Here is a 16,567-nt window from a genome sequence, read left to right on the forward strand (position 1 = left end):
TAAAGCAACCTCAAACTTCACTATTTATCTAAGGGAAAACCTGTGCATAATGAAGTGCTTGAAGATGGCAGAAGGAACAAACTGGACCTCACAAGGATAATCAAAACCTTTACCTTGGATTTGGTCACTGAATATAATCTTGAGGTATGTGTATTTTTCCACTGTATTAACAAAAGCCACAGGAGAAGGACAGCCAGTAACATTTCACATCAACCTCTGAGAAATCTCTCTATGTTTCTTGGGTTTTAGGCTATCAGATTGATACAGGCATCATGTTCTGAAACTGCTTACATGCCTTGACAAGTTATTACCTGGAACCGAAGGGAGTATTTGGCTAACCTATTTCATATGCTATTTCCCACTTACTGCAAGCTATCATTCGTGGTACCTCTTATAATACTGTAAAAAACCAGGAAGGAAGTGGGGAGGGAGGAAACCCTACCCACCAGATATAAGGTCTACATGTTAAGAATTCAGGGAAGACAGTTGTCTTTCTTCCTAACAACTGCTGTTACTGTGAACTCTGCTGGCAGTGACCATCTGAAGAGGAATGCATACAGAAATAAGGAGCTGATCTGCTCCTTAGTGTTTGAGACAGTTGTTTGACTAGGTTAGCCCTAAACAAATCTAGGAACCCCAGCAAAATCCAACAGGCAGCTCTTGGTTAAATCCAGACTAGAGGGTGCATCCCTCTTAGCAAGACAGTATTTCCTGAGGGGACAGGGAAGGGCTGGCCAAGCAGTGAGCCCACCTGAACATGCAAACACCACCGACCTGCACAGATGGCTCAAACCTCAGGTTTCTGAGGCAGCTCGGTGGGTTGGAGGTTGGAAGGTCAGTTTCCACCCTGTCTCCAACCCTTCCATTCCCATGGCCTCTGGGCCAAGATAAATTAGAAACACTGAAATAGCCATTGCTAGTGTAGGAAGGAGAGACAAGGCATGGAAATGCTTGCATGGGAGGATACCCCATTAACTCTGATCATGGTGTGGAATGAGGAAGGGCAGCTCTCTGCAGAGGAGGAGATGTAGGCTGCTGATGGCACGCAGAAGTGAGGGAAGTGTCCCGGTTGGCTCTAGTTGGGGCACCTGGGCCTCCTTAGGTAACACTGCCTTTTTACTTTCAGCACATCCTTAGCACTAATTCTTCAGCATGTGTTACACAGGAGGTCAGACTGTCCCCTCTGACTGTAAAATCCATGAATAACAATGAGATTTTTACTGGAATATAGAAAATACTGAGGAGTTTCTGTTTCTTCTCACTTTATCTTCTCTGAAACAATGAAAGCAACCTCAGGGTTATGGAAATGATTGGGAATAGAGCCTTAAGAAGTAAAATTTGCAATATCAGAACTGAATGACACTGATATTCTGAGCCTCTGATTCCCTGCTCTACTTAAGAGGAATGGAACAGATGCTAAGTGTTGTTTTCCAGACATCTGTGAAGATTTTTGATGTCCCTGTTGAAAACCACATCCTGCTGTTCATCCCAACGAACTCAGAGACATTCAACACAACTTATGAAAACTACAAGTCTGCTGCTGCAGAATTTAGAGGGAAGGTTTGTAATACTGAATCCTACTACACAAATACGAATGCTAAAAGATCAGTGGAAAAACCCCATCGGCATTTGCAAAAGTACACTGCCGCCACTCTGTCTTTAGGTCTACTAAACCCTTTAAAAAACATTTCAGCAACTATTTTTCAGCTTGGGCCCTTAACAGAATTATCTGAGAAATTCAGAGTAAATGTCATTTCAAAACGATTCTTTAAAACAAAAAGATCACAGAAACCAACACTAATTCCAGCTGCTCCCACTCAACTTGCTTCTGATTTTACACATACAACTTTCTTGGAGTAATTTCCAACCAAAGCTGGTTTTAGCAAGCTTTTGGCAATTTCTGCCTGCACCAGGAAATGGCCCAAAGATCTCAGGGCATTGCCTGGGGCAAGAGCTGGTTCCAGCTACAGAGCCTGAGAAACACTGCAAGGCATCTGTATAGCTGTGTCTACAATGTGTAAGTATTTGCATATATATATTTAGAGATAAGAGCAGTCTTATGCAGAGGTATTTCAGTTTCTATTGCTAGCCAGTGTGGTGCTACTTCTTCTCTAGCTATGCTAAAGTTTGAAGAAGTATAATTTGCCTTGCAATAGAAGAGCACGCATGAGCATTTAAAAAGACATATGCATGACATATGTTCCAGCAATTCCGTCCTGTGAAGATCTATTAAGAACTTTGAGGAGTAATTTAAAAGCGTTACTAAAATAAGTGGTAGCAAACCAGTGTGAAAAGGCAGAAGGGAAATTTCCATTCATTTTGGCTGCTTTGCCATTTCTTAACTTGGATCGGGGTACGAAAATGTTCACAGAGCTGCTGGCTGTTGGGCCGAGACCAAAAAAGGGTTCTACAAAATTGCTTTCATTTAAGGTTAGGTCCGAACCTGCTGCCAAGCTGCACTTCTCTAAAATGGCTAACCCAAAGCTGGAAGACTCAACCAGATGCTTGGCTCTCTTTATTATCAGATAATGTTTGTGTTGGTGAATACTAATGAAACAAGAAATGGACGCATTTTTGAGTATTTTCGCATCAGGGAAGTTGATGTTCCTGCTGTAAGAATCCTAAATCTGACAAGCCAAGCGAAGTACAAAATGCCTGCAGATGAGGTGACTGTGGAGAATGTAAGACATTTTTGCCAGAGCTACCTGGATGGAAAAGCAAAGGTATGTCCATTACTAATGAGATGCCCCTCTGCTACACCAACTAGAACAAATTTGCAAAGTTAAAGCCTCCCTTTTAGTATTAGAACAGTGTGCCTTTCTGATTATCAACTGATTAACTTACTCTTGCCCTTGTGCATTTATTGACAATTACTGAAAGAGCATTCCTCTGTATTTAAAACAGAGGGGAATTACAAAGCTCTCCAGTTCTCCTACCTGAAAATTGGGCAAATTATTTAGGATGCAGTTTTTTAGTTGATGCAAGCTGATGTTTTAGTGCTTTAAAGTCTCCCCGTGCTTCCATCTTTCCAGTAATCATGGCGAAAATTTACCCTCTTAGTTAGGAGAAATGAAATTTCACTAATGATTGCAAAAGAATTTGAAATTATAGAAGTTCAGTAAATAGAAAATTGTCAGTTTCACAGTAGAACAGAATTTAGCATTCGTTGCGAATGAGTCTAGCAGAGTGAATTTTCACAGGGGGAATCACTCCCAGTGGTAAATACAGTATTGTTTGTCACAGTTGAACATCATCCTCCATACTTACATGGAAAATCCATGAAAACGTTTTCCTTCTCCAGTGCTCTTCAGGGTTACCTTTGTTTTCATCACCCGGAGTGATGAGGTGATCAGTCAGAGTAAATTGAATTGAAGAATTTGAGCAGTAGATCCTATTTTCAATCTCGAGGCAGGAAGAGGGACAGAAGAGGTGCAGATGTCTCCTCCACATAGAGCTGCTTTGGTGGCACACACACGCTATGGAACAGCTCCTAAGAGGAGACCATGATGTTCTTCTACTTGGTCTAAAAGAAAAGAAATTGCCAGGCCATATACTGGAAATTGTAGGAATCATGTGGAGACTGTGATCAGCAGTAAAAGAAAAAATATAGGCAATACTCACCTTCTTATGTGTTTTATTTAATTTTGAGAGCCTTCAGTAGAATCATAGAATGGCCTGGGTTGAAAAGGACCATCATGATCATCTAGTTTCAACCCCAATAAGGGGGTAAACTTTTCAGTATTCTAGCTTTTGAACGTTGGGCAGCAAGCATCCAGGATAACACATACAAATATGTTCCCAAAAGTGATTTGCAGACTGTCTATCACGTCTGTATTCAAGAGAGGGACACATAATTCTGCCTACCAACTATACAGGGGTGAGAGATACTAGTTCCCTGCTGAGGGCAGAGCAGAGAGTAGCATGAGAAGGCGGGAGAGGATATAGAGATAGCAAAAAAATAGCATTGAGTAGAGGTGGACAGCAGGCAGAGGGTGATCCCACTTGTCTCACAATAACTTGATCTGGAGTACAGTTCCTCAATGCTTCCTGCACTATCACAGCAGTGTTTGCTTCTGTTTAGTTACATCTCTCTAGTGAAGAAATTGCCGAAGACTGGGACAAGATGCCTGTCAAAGTGCTCGTTGGGCAGAATTTCAACAGGATTGTCTTCAATAGGACCATGACTGTGTTTGTCATGTTTTGTAAGTGTCGTACTCAGATTGCTTTAACGTGAGCCATTGGAAATGAAAGAAGAAAGCTCATTCTTACATACCAAACTGGGCTTTGCACTTTACAGAAGTCATGCTGAGCAAATTTTTGGTGTCTGTTGAAAGCACTTAAAAAATTTTGTCATATCTATGAAAATGCTGTGCTACCTTTGCTGACTTAGAGTGGCAATGAGAAACTCTCAGTCCCTTCAATAAGTTTTTGTCAAAGCAATTTCAAATCTCTGCCTTGAAGGAAAGGGACACTAGGATCTCACGCTGTACAATGGAACATTACAATATTCTGTACAGTATGAGTCTGTCTGTCTTCCAAGCACAGAAGGGAGTTAAGTAAGGTTGTCTGGACACAATGCTGTAGTATTACATTCCAAAGAGGAGCTGTAGTTTAGCAAATCTAACTCCTTTGCCTTCTCTGTCTGCAAGGGAAGTGGCATTCCCTGCTCAACCTTTCTCTGCAGGAAACTGCTGTCCTATCCTTTACCAGCCAGCAGAGATTACACTGTGCCTTAATTTGTTCAGCAGAGCAAACACACAGCATTGATATAAATACAGCATTCAGCATAATACTAACAAATTCTTAAAGGTAGCACAATCACGCAGTCCTTTTAATTTCATCTAACCTGATCATAACCACCCTTCTCTTGATGGAAAGTCTGTGGCTGTGTATGCTATTTAAGAGCATTCTCAGCAGTATGCCTTTTTGTTAACCTGCTAATGTGCACTGCTTGGAGACAAAGCACCACCATGCCTCAAACTCCTCCTTTTCAGTACAACTATAGCATAGTTTATGGACACAGTTAATTTTAATATGTCTGGAGACATTCTAACATGCATAAAGCATTTTGTGCTTCTGGCAAGTACCTCATCATGGGCACAATGTGTTACTTGGGTTGCACTGGTTATTTGCCACGCTTCTCCAGCAAAGTCATATAGCAAGTGCTGTGTGTTATGGTAATAAGGAGTTAAGAAGAAGTGCTGCTGCCAGAAAGGCCTTAGAGATAGTGATAACCTTAGGCTGGTTATCACTACGTAAAGACTCACGGAGGACGGATGGTTTCAAGTAGAAACTGATCACAAGAGAAATCATAAAACCCCATTAACTTTCACAGGCTTAGCAGATTCCACTCAGCACACCAGGACATGTTCTTCCAGTAAACAGACTGCATGCTTTTAAATTTGCAGATGCCCCTTGGTCCTATGATTGCAGAAAACTTCTGCCAATCTGGGATGAGCTAGGAGAGAAATATCAAAGCCACAAGGACGTAATCATTGCGAAGATAGACATCACAGCAAACGATGTCCTGTCAGTTGCGATGGATCGCTATCCCTTCTTCAGACTCTTTCCTGCTGGACCCGATATCCAGGTGAGAAGCTTGATGGTATGGCTTAGCTGCATGCTGATGGGGAGCTGTGTGTGCATAGATCAGATAGAAGCACATCCTTTAAGCAAGGTTTTGCTCTTTATCTACTCAACACTGAGCTCATTATCAACAAGAATCTGAAATAAAGGGGAAACTCTTCCACCAACTCTGAAGTGTGAAACTGTAGCAAGAGCCTTTGGTTTATTTACCATCTTGGACCTCACTACTGCCTCATTCTCTGCTTTTTAGCAGCCTCCCATCTAGGTTCTAGCAACTGCCTCACCTCAGAGCAAAATCAGAGCCAGTCTCCTCATCACTACAGTGCCTTTCTTCAAACCACAGAAAGAGGCAGACAGCCACAGAACAACTCTGCCAGTTGTTTCTGCAGCAGCTGTGACTAGGCTGTAAAATACTGCTATCACTTGTCACATCCTCTATATTTTCACAACATTCAGCTCTCAAGACTTACTCCTGTGCAGTTCTGCCAGTAATTTTATTTCATTCAGTTTCAGTAGGGAAGAAATATTTGTTGTCAAGACTAATGATCTTCAGAATATGCTACCTAATGCCATGTTACAGAATAATCAGAAGATGCTACAGCTGAAAGAAGGAAAAATATTAGACAAATAGTTACATTCCTTCATCTACATATACAATCTCATTAAAAAGAAAATATGTCTGAAGCCAAAATAAATTAAATTCTAAGATACCGTTATAATTAAGACATTACTAAGCTTTTCATTTTTCTTCTTAGTCCCAAGCTTAAATTAAATTTGAAGACATTTGCTCATGTCCTCATTTAATCTTTTAGGGAGATATTTTGCTCTCAGATGTGCGTGCACATCTTCTAATGAATTGAGCTGTACTTCTGCATACTCACATTGTGCTTTGTCTTCAAACAGGAGAGCAGAAATCCATGAAATTCTCATAATAAATGCCAGTTTGTAAAAAAATATCAGTAATAACTTTCAGTAGCCATTAAGGGATTGTTTCAGACTTAAAATACCCCTAAGTTTGTTTGAGATCTGAAGTTCTTGCTTGTACACCATGTTTTTATGCCAGGCCCCTTGGCTTTGGAGATGTTAGCCTGTATGTGATGGGCAGTGCAGGTGCCCTGCAGCTTCCTGTGGTGGCTGACCCATGTCCCAGCCTTCCTTCTTAGTGCACTGTATGGACAGCTGGCCATAGACCATCATAAATAACCAGAGACTTACTCAAGCCATTAATACACAGTCACTGTAACAGCTCTCAGCCATTTTCTACTCAACCAGCAGTTATACAAGGAATTCTTCCAAGTACATTTACGCTTTTTTAGAAGTTAACCAAGGTCAGGGTGCAGCAATACCCCAACTTGCCAATACGCAGAGCACGATATACTGTGTAGGCACTGCCCCACATTCACAGCCCCTACTCTTTATTCTGCCCATGAAAGGCAAAACAGAAAGGTCTTGGAGACAAAGAGAAACTGGTACATGCAGAAGGAAGAGGAACAGGACATATCTACAGTCCACCACCTGGTACAATCCTGATTTCACACAAGCATCTTCTGTAGCCTTCTGCATAGTGCTGGAAACAAACATGAGCCTTCTAGCTGCCTCTGTTGACCTCCCCATGTTGTTTAAAGACTAAGGATGAATTGAAAGCTAGTGTGGAAGCAGGTAGAATTCTAAAGATGGAATAACTATCATAAGACTCTAGAAAGCACACAGAAATATAAAGGTGTCTGAGCCAGATCCTGATAAGCCAATGGAAATGTGGTTAACATAACATGACTCATAGCTGTTTTCTATCATGTTCTTTGGTTAACACAGCCTCCCTTACACCTACTTAAAGGCAAAGCCAATGGCAGAATGCACTGTTACACAGACCCTTCCATACACTCTAACCTGATGAGATCACATTCCATACTGCCCTCCTACTGACAGGAGTATCTGCTTGGTCTGCAGGGCATGAACTGTCTGCTTTCCAGTCACTCTTCATCAAAGCTATCTAAGAAGGGGTCAGAATTTTCTGAAGCTATAGACCAGTTACCCTCTTATTTACACTGGATGCAAAACTTGGTGGTTTAATTTTTTTTTTTTTAATTAATTTATTTTTAAACCAGGAGCCATCTAATGTGGAGCTACGTGGAGCTACACAAGCCCAGACACCTAGATCTATAGCTGGACATTTAAGCATGGGTCCAGTTTTCCAAAGCACCAGCTCTGTGTTCCTACGTCTTTTTTTTTTTTTTTTTTTCATTCTCACTCTATTTAATAACCATCGATTTCAGTGTAAGGATGTATTGCTAGATGGCTATTGATAAGATAAAAAGAATCTTCTGATGTCAAAAGCAAAAATCAACTCTCAGTGAGACAGAAAAGTTTACTCCTCCCCCAAAGAGCAAATTAAACGTGGCACGCAGCTGTGTGCCAGGAACAGCTATAGTCAGAGCTGGAGGAACAAGAGAGTGGAACTAATGATTGTGTGGAGGAAAGAGTGATCAGGCATCATCTGAGCTCCATCTGTGAGATGGACAACTCATCCACTGTGTCATGAAGTCCAAATGTGAGAGAAAAACATGAATTATTTCAGACAGATTTTAAGGTTATTTATTTCTGTGGATTAAGTGAGCAAAATAACATTGACATACACTTATGCACTGATTGCTCTAATGAGAAGTGTTGACACATATCCTCAGTAAACAGAGCAGGGATCAATTGCTTCTCTGGTTTTTCAGGTCTTTGGTCTGCGAAATTTCTATTTCAGTCATTAGAGTGGAGCAGGACTCATCTGAAAACACTGCCTCTGGAGGAATCAAATAATATTACTCAAGAAAGTTAATTTTGCAAAGAAAAGATACCTTCAAGGCTGCAACACCTTTTATTACAAGAGAATACCTTACTGCATGGGGAATATTAAACACATGTATACACCTAGTGAATTCACCGGGGAATGGAGGTGTTCTGTTTATAGTCCTTTGAACTCAAGTCAGGCATAATAGCATCTGATATAAAGTAATACAGCACTGTTGGTCTTCGTGAGAAGTCAGCTTACCTCAGGTGAGAAAAGGCAACTGCCTAAGTTTAAATAGGCTCTGGTAACAGCAGACAATTCCTGATGTCACACACGTGGGCTTCTACAAATTTTCATTGAAAGATTTGTGCAATATCCTTTAAGACTTCCAGAGAGCACTTGAAAGCGATAGTATTTGAAAAAAAACAAAAACAAAACCCAAACAAACAAAAAACAACATCATAAAAATAGAGTATGGTGCTCAGACTTCTTCAGAGAATTGTAAAGACCTAAATTAAAAGCGCTTCTCACTATACCTACTAAGAAAATCTCTCGTGAGCTCCAACTGAAAGTGAAGTGTAAGAAAATAAATGTAACTGCTACACCTCCTGCTGCTCTAATTGAATATTCAAGCTGGGGAAAGTGGATTTCAAAAGTGTTTCTGGATTTTGAGTTTCCATAAAAATGTTCAGACAGCTTAGAATATCACAGATGGACCTGCAAAATACTCTGCCCTCCAAATATCTTGCAAATGTTTAACTGCTGCAATTCTACCCTCACTTTTTAAACTGAGAGCAGAAGTCCAGAGTGTGGGCAATCTAAAAGACTGACATCCTTCAGCTAATTATGCTGCTATTTCCAGCATTTTGTGCAGAGAGTTAAAGACTTTCCTAATGTTCAAACTCTTTCTAGGAGGTGCCCTATGTTGGGGAGCACAACTTGGAGGCATTTTCCGAATTCTTAGAGGAACAAATCAAGATGAAAGCAGAAACAAGAGAAAAGGTAGGCATCTGACCCAGACAGTGGCTGATCTGCTGTGCAATCCAAGGCATGTTTGCACCCTATGTAGGGACACCTGAATCAGCAATAGCATAGCCCACAAGTATGGGCGTTAGCCATTGCTTGGATGGTTCTTACCAGCTCACCAGCTTGGCGTGACCACATTAATTGCAATCATACCACTGCCAGGCTGGCACACACCCACTCACATCCTTCTTTTCATCACACAGAAAACTCTTCTCCCACTGCCCATATCACCACTGAGCCCCTGTGTTAACTCAGTACTGCAAAAGGAAACCTGCACCTTGACAAGTGTAAGCAAAACCTTGTCAGGGTTTTAGCTGGAAAAAAGCCTTTGCTAAATTCGCCTACAGCCAAATTGGTTCAAATATTCATACCTACTTCATCCTGCTGCATGCAGCGTGGTTTCCCTTCTTCATAGAGCAATAGCACAATTGAGAGCAGACATCATCCCTCGTATTGACAATCTAGTTATGACAATTTTCTGATTCCTCAACTCTCTCTCACTCACTGTAAGTCAAACCAGATAAGCATTATCTGTCTCATTCAATGTAAAAATTGATTCACTCCTGACTTCACTGCTGAAATAGGTAGTTACAACTGGAGAGAGATGACTAAATAGAGTTACCAAACAGAGGTCTGCACTGAAGGATCAAGATATGTGACTGACCAGTCACTGTACACCTCTGTTTTCCAGTACCTGGAGCCTATGTTTGGTGTCTGCCCCTGATGCATGTACCTCAGTGATGAGTCTGCAGCAGATCCCTTGAACCCCATACATGCCATCTTATGTACCATGTTGAGAAGCCATGTATATTCTGTCATCCCTTCTTCATGCATTTGTTTTGCATTAAAACATAAGTACCAGCTTGGGAAACACTGTCCATAAAACCATGCTTTGTGCAGTTAAAGAGGTAAATATCTGACATTTGCATCTGACATTTCCCAGAAGGGTGCAGTTTTAGACCTTTTGCAGTACAGTGCTTGATGGAAAGTCCCCTACTGGCATAACTCTTTGTCCTGACTTCAGGGTATTCATAAACAGGGTAAATAAGAAGGTGATTTCTGTAATTTCTTCTGTAATTGCCTAGGAAATATTCTTCTATACTCATTATCTTACCAACTATGGTGTCCAAGTTCTCATCACAGCTTCATGTAAACCCTCATCTATGCTTCGCCACAACCCACTGCAAGGGCGTGCAAAAAAACCCACCATGTTTTATCAACAGCAGCACTACTTCTTATCCCATTAACCACTACTTCTTACCCCATTAACATGCTCTCACTGAAATTATGAAAACAATTTATTATATATATATTAATTTTTTTTTGTTTTTGAAAGTAAAGAATTACTAGATCAACTCTCTTAGTGAACATGAGTAGTAAGCAGCTTTGCTCTTGCGTTTGCTTTTTTAAAAGGGTCCTTCAAGAGGAATGAAAGGAGTTCTCAGCCAGAAAGAGACTGTAATAACTGAGAAAGAAGAACTTTAATAGTACAGAAAGTAGAATCCTGAGAATTGTGGGGAATGCTTCCTGGGAGGAATTCGCTGTGAGAATGAATCAACTCAAGTGAGCACAGAACTGAACCAAAAATAAATAAATAAGTAAATAAAAGTAAAGAATTCAGCCTCAATTGCTCATTGTGTGACCTCTATTCTGAATTCAGTTTTATTCACAGTTTTGCCAGGATCGGTTGTCAGGATTCTTAAAATATTGTCAATTTTGCCAAAATAATTCTTTCATTATCAACCAACTGATCTTATTTAGAAAAGTATAAATGCCACAGTAAACCAATCAAGATGCAATACTATTCTTTTTGATCAAAAAGTGCAACGAGTTTGCAATCAGTTCCTCTCCAATGTACCCCTAGAGGAGGGAAACAACCCTTTTGTTTCCAAGGGAGATCAACTGATCCCTGGAATAACTGTAACTAGGGGCTGTGCCCAAGGGGCAGTCTGTGACCATTTTGCTTACTGCCAAGCAGCAGAAAATGCAGAAGTTAGGATATAATTTAATTTCAGTAAGAAAAATACTGTACCTAATACACGAAGTCACTGTTACAACTCATATTTTAATTCTGACAGGTCTCCTAAGCACCCCATGCATGTGACACTGCAGGACAATGACAGTTTCTTTCTGCAGAATCTAGACTAAGTAGAACTGAGTTTGAAAACTTGAAAACTTTTCTTACAGAATTAGAAATCATGTACTAAGCATTCATTTAGTCAATAACGGACTTCCCAAGTCTTTGTTCCCAACTGGTTAATGTCAATGAGCTGTTCTCCTATGTAAGCAGAGGAAAAAAGGTGAAAATGTCTAAAATGAAGGAGGATTAGTAACTGCAATGTGAAGAACACAGCACTGAAAGAGCAGTGGAGATCTCCTACCTCTCCCTTCTCGTGAAAGTCAACAAGAGATGGACAATTTTGAATTGTTGGACCTCTTACATTTTGCAGCTATTTGTTAGAAAGAACAGTTCAGAACTGATGGTTTGTTTGCCAGCCAGGCTGCAAAGCATAATTAAACAGACACACTTAGGGATGGAAGATAAATATTAACTCCTCCTTACTTCACAGATCTTGCAAATAGATAGCACTCCACGTGCAATGCTGTCATTGCTGTTTGTTGGCCTCTGGTGATGAAGTGTTAATAATAAGGAGACAAAGTAATGCAGTTTGTGTGAATGTATCACAGGCACACTTATTCTTTGTTGGGGATAATCTTCACTGGGACTGCAATTAAATTCTCATAATCTGCTACCTTTAGATGTATGTTTTCGTGCAAGATCACACAGAGAATCTGCCTGGGCTTTGGAGGTCTTAGAATCATAGAATCACTCAGGTTGGAAAAGACCTTAAAGATCATTGAGTCCAACCACAACCTAACCATACTACCCTACCTAACAACCCTCCGCTAAATCACATCCCTGAACACCACATCGAAACGGTTTTTAAACACATCCAGGGATGGTAACTCAACCACCTCCCTGGGGAGCCCATTCCAGTGCTCAACCACCTTTTCTGTAAAGATTTTCCAACCTAAACTTCCCCTGGTGCAACTTGAGGCCATTTGCCCTCATCCTGTCACCTGTCACCAGTGAGAAGAGACCAACCCCATGCTCGCTGTAGGCACCATTCAGATATTGGAAGACAGCAATAAGGTCTCCCCTCAGCCTCCTTTTCCCCATACTAAACAGCCTCAGTTCCTTCAGTCTCTCCTTGTAGGGCATATTCTCCAAGCCCTTCCCCAGCCTTGTTGCCCTTCTTTGGACCTGCTCCATCACCTCCATGTCCTTTCTGTAATGAGGTGCCCAAAACTGAACACAATACTCAAGGTGAGGCCTCACCAATGCCGACTACAGGGGCAGGATGACTTCCCTAGTCCTGTTCACCACACCATTTCTGACCCAAGCTGGGATAACATTGGCCTTCTTGGCCACCTGGGCACACTCCTGGCTCATATTCAGCCAACTGTCCATCAGTACACCAGGGTCCCTTTCCATCAGGCAGCTTTCCAGCCACTCTTCCCCAAGCCTGTAGGGTTGCCTGGGGGTGTTGTGACCAAAATGCAGGACCCGACACATGGCCCCATTGGAAATCATACAGTTTGCCGTGGCCCCTCAGTCCAGTCTATCCAGGTCTTGGACCTTCTTTCTTGAGCAGTGTGATGGGTGTTGTTCCCCATAGCTGAGAAGATGCATCCAAGTCACTCAGACTCCCAAGGTATTCAGCATGTATTCACCTCACCCAGCCTATACAATGGGAGATAGCAAATGGTCACCATGACTGGCAGCGTCCTTTATCACCTCACCACTGCAGTTTATTAGAAGCTGAAGTTGACCCTTCTAAACTCCTTTACTGCAAGCACAGGATGGGTTCAAGGTCCTTGCACTGTCCTAGTCCTGTTCCCAAAGTCAGTCCTACAACCCAGCCAGCCAGCTGGATGGTAAACTGCAAACACAGTAAAAGCCACATCATTTGTACTCCCTACTTTCCTAAGCTTCATACGTATGTATATATACATATACATGTATGTACGTATATACATATTGTAGAAGATTCAAATACTCAAATTACTTTTTGCCTCAGATTCTTTGGCAAAATATTTTGTTCCTCACATTTCAAAAGCCACTGAAGTTAGCAATACTAAAATTGGAAACTGTAGCTTAAGCCATGTTAGCAGATCTGAGAGAAGTCCACTCCTTCACTTCTAATTGCAAATCACAGCTGAGCTATTATTTAAAGCAAAATTTTTCTCCAAAGATGCCAAGTGCTATTTAAACCTCTTGATTTTAGGACAGAACAAGATTTTGATAGCACTGCAACACAGCACACGTCAAACCAAAGTCTCACTCAGCAGCAACAGCGGAAGATAGGATCTTAAATAGAGGGGTGCTGGGTTTGAAGAGATTAGCCTTATTTGCTGGCAGTGGAAACTCCCATCCCAGGTGGACAGTGAGGGATGCAGTTAACAGTAATTGCTTCTCTGCACCATTATTAAAGGCTTTTATTTACAAATATCAGAGAAGAGGTTCTAGCTCCAAAGTACGCCAAAGGGCTTTTTTTTATTATTATTATACACAATTGAAGAAGTCAGTTCTCTGTTGGACATCAAACCAGCTGTCTGGGTCCTTGCACAAAGTAAACCTGCTCACTGCTGGACACCAGGTTTCATTTAACTTTGGGCATTCATTAACAAACAGAAGCACTCGTGATACCCTGGGAAATCAGATTAGAGAGTGAATGAGAGGAAACAAATCCAGAACAGGGAAGTGCCAGCATGCTTTCCCTATGCTGCACTCAACATGATGAAATTTGAATGGCAAGCAGTGTCACCAATGCGTTTTGAATGACTATTAAACACAGAAGCTATAATCTTTTAATTAGTTTCTCCATAGAAAAACAGAGCAAGCAATGTTCTGCACATTATCTGACAGATGGGTTACCATTCAAGATAATGAAAAAAAAAATTAATTTTCACTGCTCCTACCCCCTGTATATAAGGCTCAATCCTGAAGCTGCTATCTGTCCTATTGTAAGGTGCAAGATTACAGATTAATGAAAATGTGCCACCTCAGCAAATGATGTTCTCATTTCTATTCCAGCCACTCTCAGATGTTGTGTAAAGACAAGAGGCCAAGTACATGCCTGCATTGCCCTGATACATGGCAAGACTTACAAATCTAGTTTATAAAGCGTCTGGTAAAAGTCTGCCTTTAAGACAAGCTCTGTGGTGTGAATTCCCTCCTTACCAGCTGTGTTGGGTTTTTCCCATCCCCAACCAAGCAGGATGTGCCCTCAGTGGTCACAAGTGGTCTTGCCTGGTCATTTTTCATTTGCCTTGGGTTGGTTCCAAAGTATTTTACTGGAACCAAAATTTAAAGCCAGATTCAGCTGATCCAGTAACTTGCTTTCCCTCCTGTGCCAATTTCTGTCAGTTTGATCAACAAAACCAGTTAAGTGCCTCTGAGGTTCCTCAACAATCACAAACAGAAATGAGCCCTAAAAGTTGGAAGCTGAATCACTTTCTCAAGCTTTACGAAGTCAAATGCTATTTCACTTTAGTTCAAACATTAGAGAACTTCATTATAACCGTGCTCAGATATTCTAAAAATTATTTAAATCCAGGCAAAAAAAAAAAGATGTTTATTGGTTGAATGACAGTAAATGAGTATCAGTGAGCACACCAATATTACTGGGTTTTAATCATATGATAAATTTCCCCATGCACATAAATAAGCCCAATCAATTAAGTCTGACATGACTAAGTAAAAAGATATCAGCGTGCACCAACTATGGAGCTCATTTAATCTGCAGAGCCAAGATGGTTTGGTTACTAATATGGAGCAGGGGAAAAAAACACTCTCAGCCAAGAATCTTATTAAAAAAAAAAACAACACACACACACAAAAGCAATGTGAAGCATAGCAAAGCTTTATGAAAAAATAAGTTGGAGGTTTTGTGAACTACTTCCCAGAAATTCTGACTTTTTAAAAACACTAAATATCTGCCTATTTTGCCTTAAAATACAAGTTTTGAGCACCTTGAGGGTAACAATTCATCTCATTAAGCTCTCTTCTTAAATCCTGGGGAAGAAAAACATGGTTGAGAATTGATAATCATTCATAAATGCTCATATGCACAGGAAAAATGAAATAATTCTTCTTGTCTTTGCAGCAGCTTCATCCTAGCTTAATTCCCCCAGAGTTATTTTCAGCCAGCATAGCATAACAACAGAAACAGTACTACAGTACTTTAGAAGAGGTTAATACAAATGCACAACAAATGCACTGATTGTTCAAACAGCCCCAACTGTAGTAGTTGCACAATTAGTATAAGCCCAAAGGCCTGTGTTGGAGGCCAAAAGTTTGGTTCTGGTAGAAATATATAGGTTATATCCTTGAAATCTGATGTGACATCAAAAAGAGGTGCTAAGTTCAGCACTGCAGGCATTTGGTTCAATGACTTGAGTTGTCAATCCTCATATGTTTGGAAGTTTGTTTACCTGTCTTGCCCTTCTCTCACCTTTACTCCTGATAACAAAGAGGGGAGATAGCCCCAAACATACAAAGCCTTTATACAGGGATATTAATGAAAATGAACAGTTACCACTTTACTAAAAATATGCTATTGTGTTAACTCAAGTGGAGTTTGGCTGATGGAATCTACTAGTTTAAAAATTCATGATTGAAAACTATGCTTGGGCATAATCAACTGTGATATGGGGGGTAGGAGATGGATTTGGGAGATGTTTCAAGTCCACCTGTCCCCTGGGCTTCAATAGCGGGACACTACTGAATCTGTGCACCCACAGTGTCACACAACCTCCAGGTCAATCACACAAGTTTGTGTTCCATTTTGTAGACTTTACTGCTCAGCAATTTACATACCAGGCAGCATGTATACAACTGAAGAATCATTTGCTACCCTTTGCCAGCAAGTAAAACCCTGCTGCATTTCATTTAACCTCCCCTGGGCAAATGCGTGCTACCAGCAGCAGCCACCAGTGAATAATAAATATTAACAAAACATTTAATTGGAGTCTTATTGAAAAGCACTTTCACCATCACAGCTGGCAATAGACCCCTTGAACAAATGCTGTCCCCTTGCCAAGTACAACACAGGTAGAATATAATTAGTCACAAGCTACAGAATGTACATGTGTAAACATCACTGCTCAAGCATG

The 16,567-nt window shown here is 40.8% G+C and overlaps 1 protein-coding gene across 1 annotated transcript in view; it reads left to right on the forward strand.

Annotated features, from left to right (window-relative positions):
- Nucleotides 1-10,873, forward strand: part of PDILT (protein disulfide isomerase like, testis expressed) — a 26,115-nt gene extending 15,242 nt beyond the window's left edge. Inside the window, exons 6-12 of the mRNA XM_428969.7 lie at nt 34-144; nt 1,435-1,560; nt 2,526-2,723; nt 4,082-4,202; nt 5,409-5,590; nt 9,275-9,364; nt 10,802-10,873. Of these exons, the coding sequence (XP_428969.5) occupies nt 34-144; nt 1,435-1,560; nt 2,526-2,723; nt 4,082-4,202; nt 5,409-5,590; nt 9,275-9,364; nt 10,802-10,873 (900 nt within the window). The remainder of the gene's footprint in view (nt 1-33; nt 145-1,434; nt 1,561-2,525; nt 2,724-4,081; nt 4,203-5,408; nt 5,591-9,274; nt 9,365-10,801) is intronic.
- Nucleotides 10,874-16,567: the final 5,694 nt, after the last annotated feature.

Source organism: Gallus gallus, chromosome 14 (genome assembly GCF_016699485.2).
Source record: "Gallus gallus isolate bGalGal1 chromosome 14, bGalGal1.mat.broiler.GRCg7b, whole genome shotgun sequence".
Taxonomy (NCBI): Eukaryota; Metazoa; Chordata; class Aves; order Galliformes; family Phasianidae; genus Gallus; species Gallus gallus.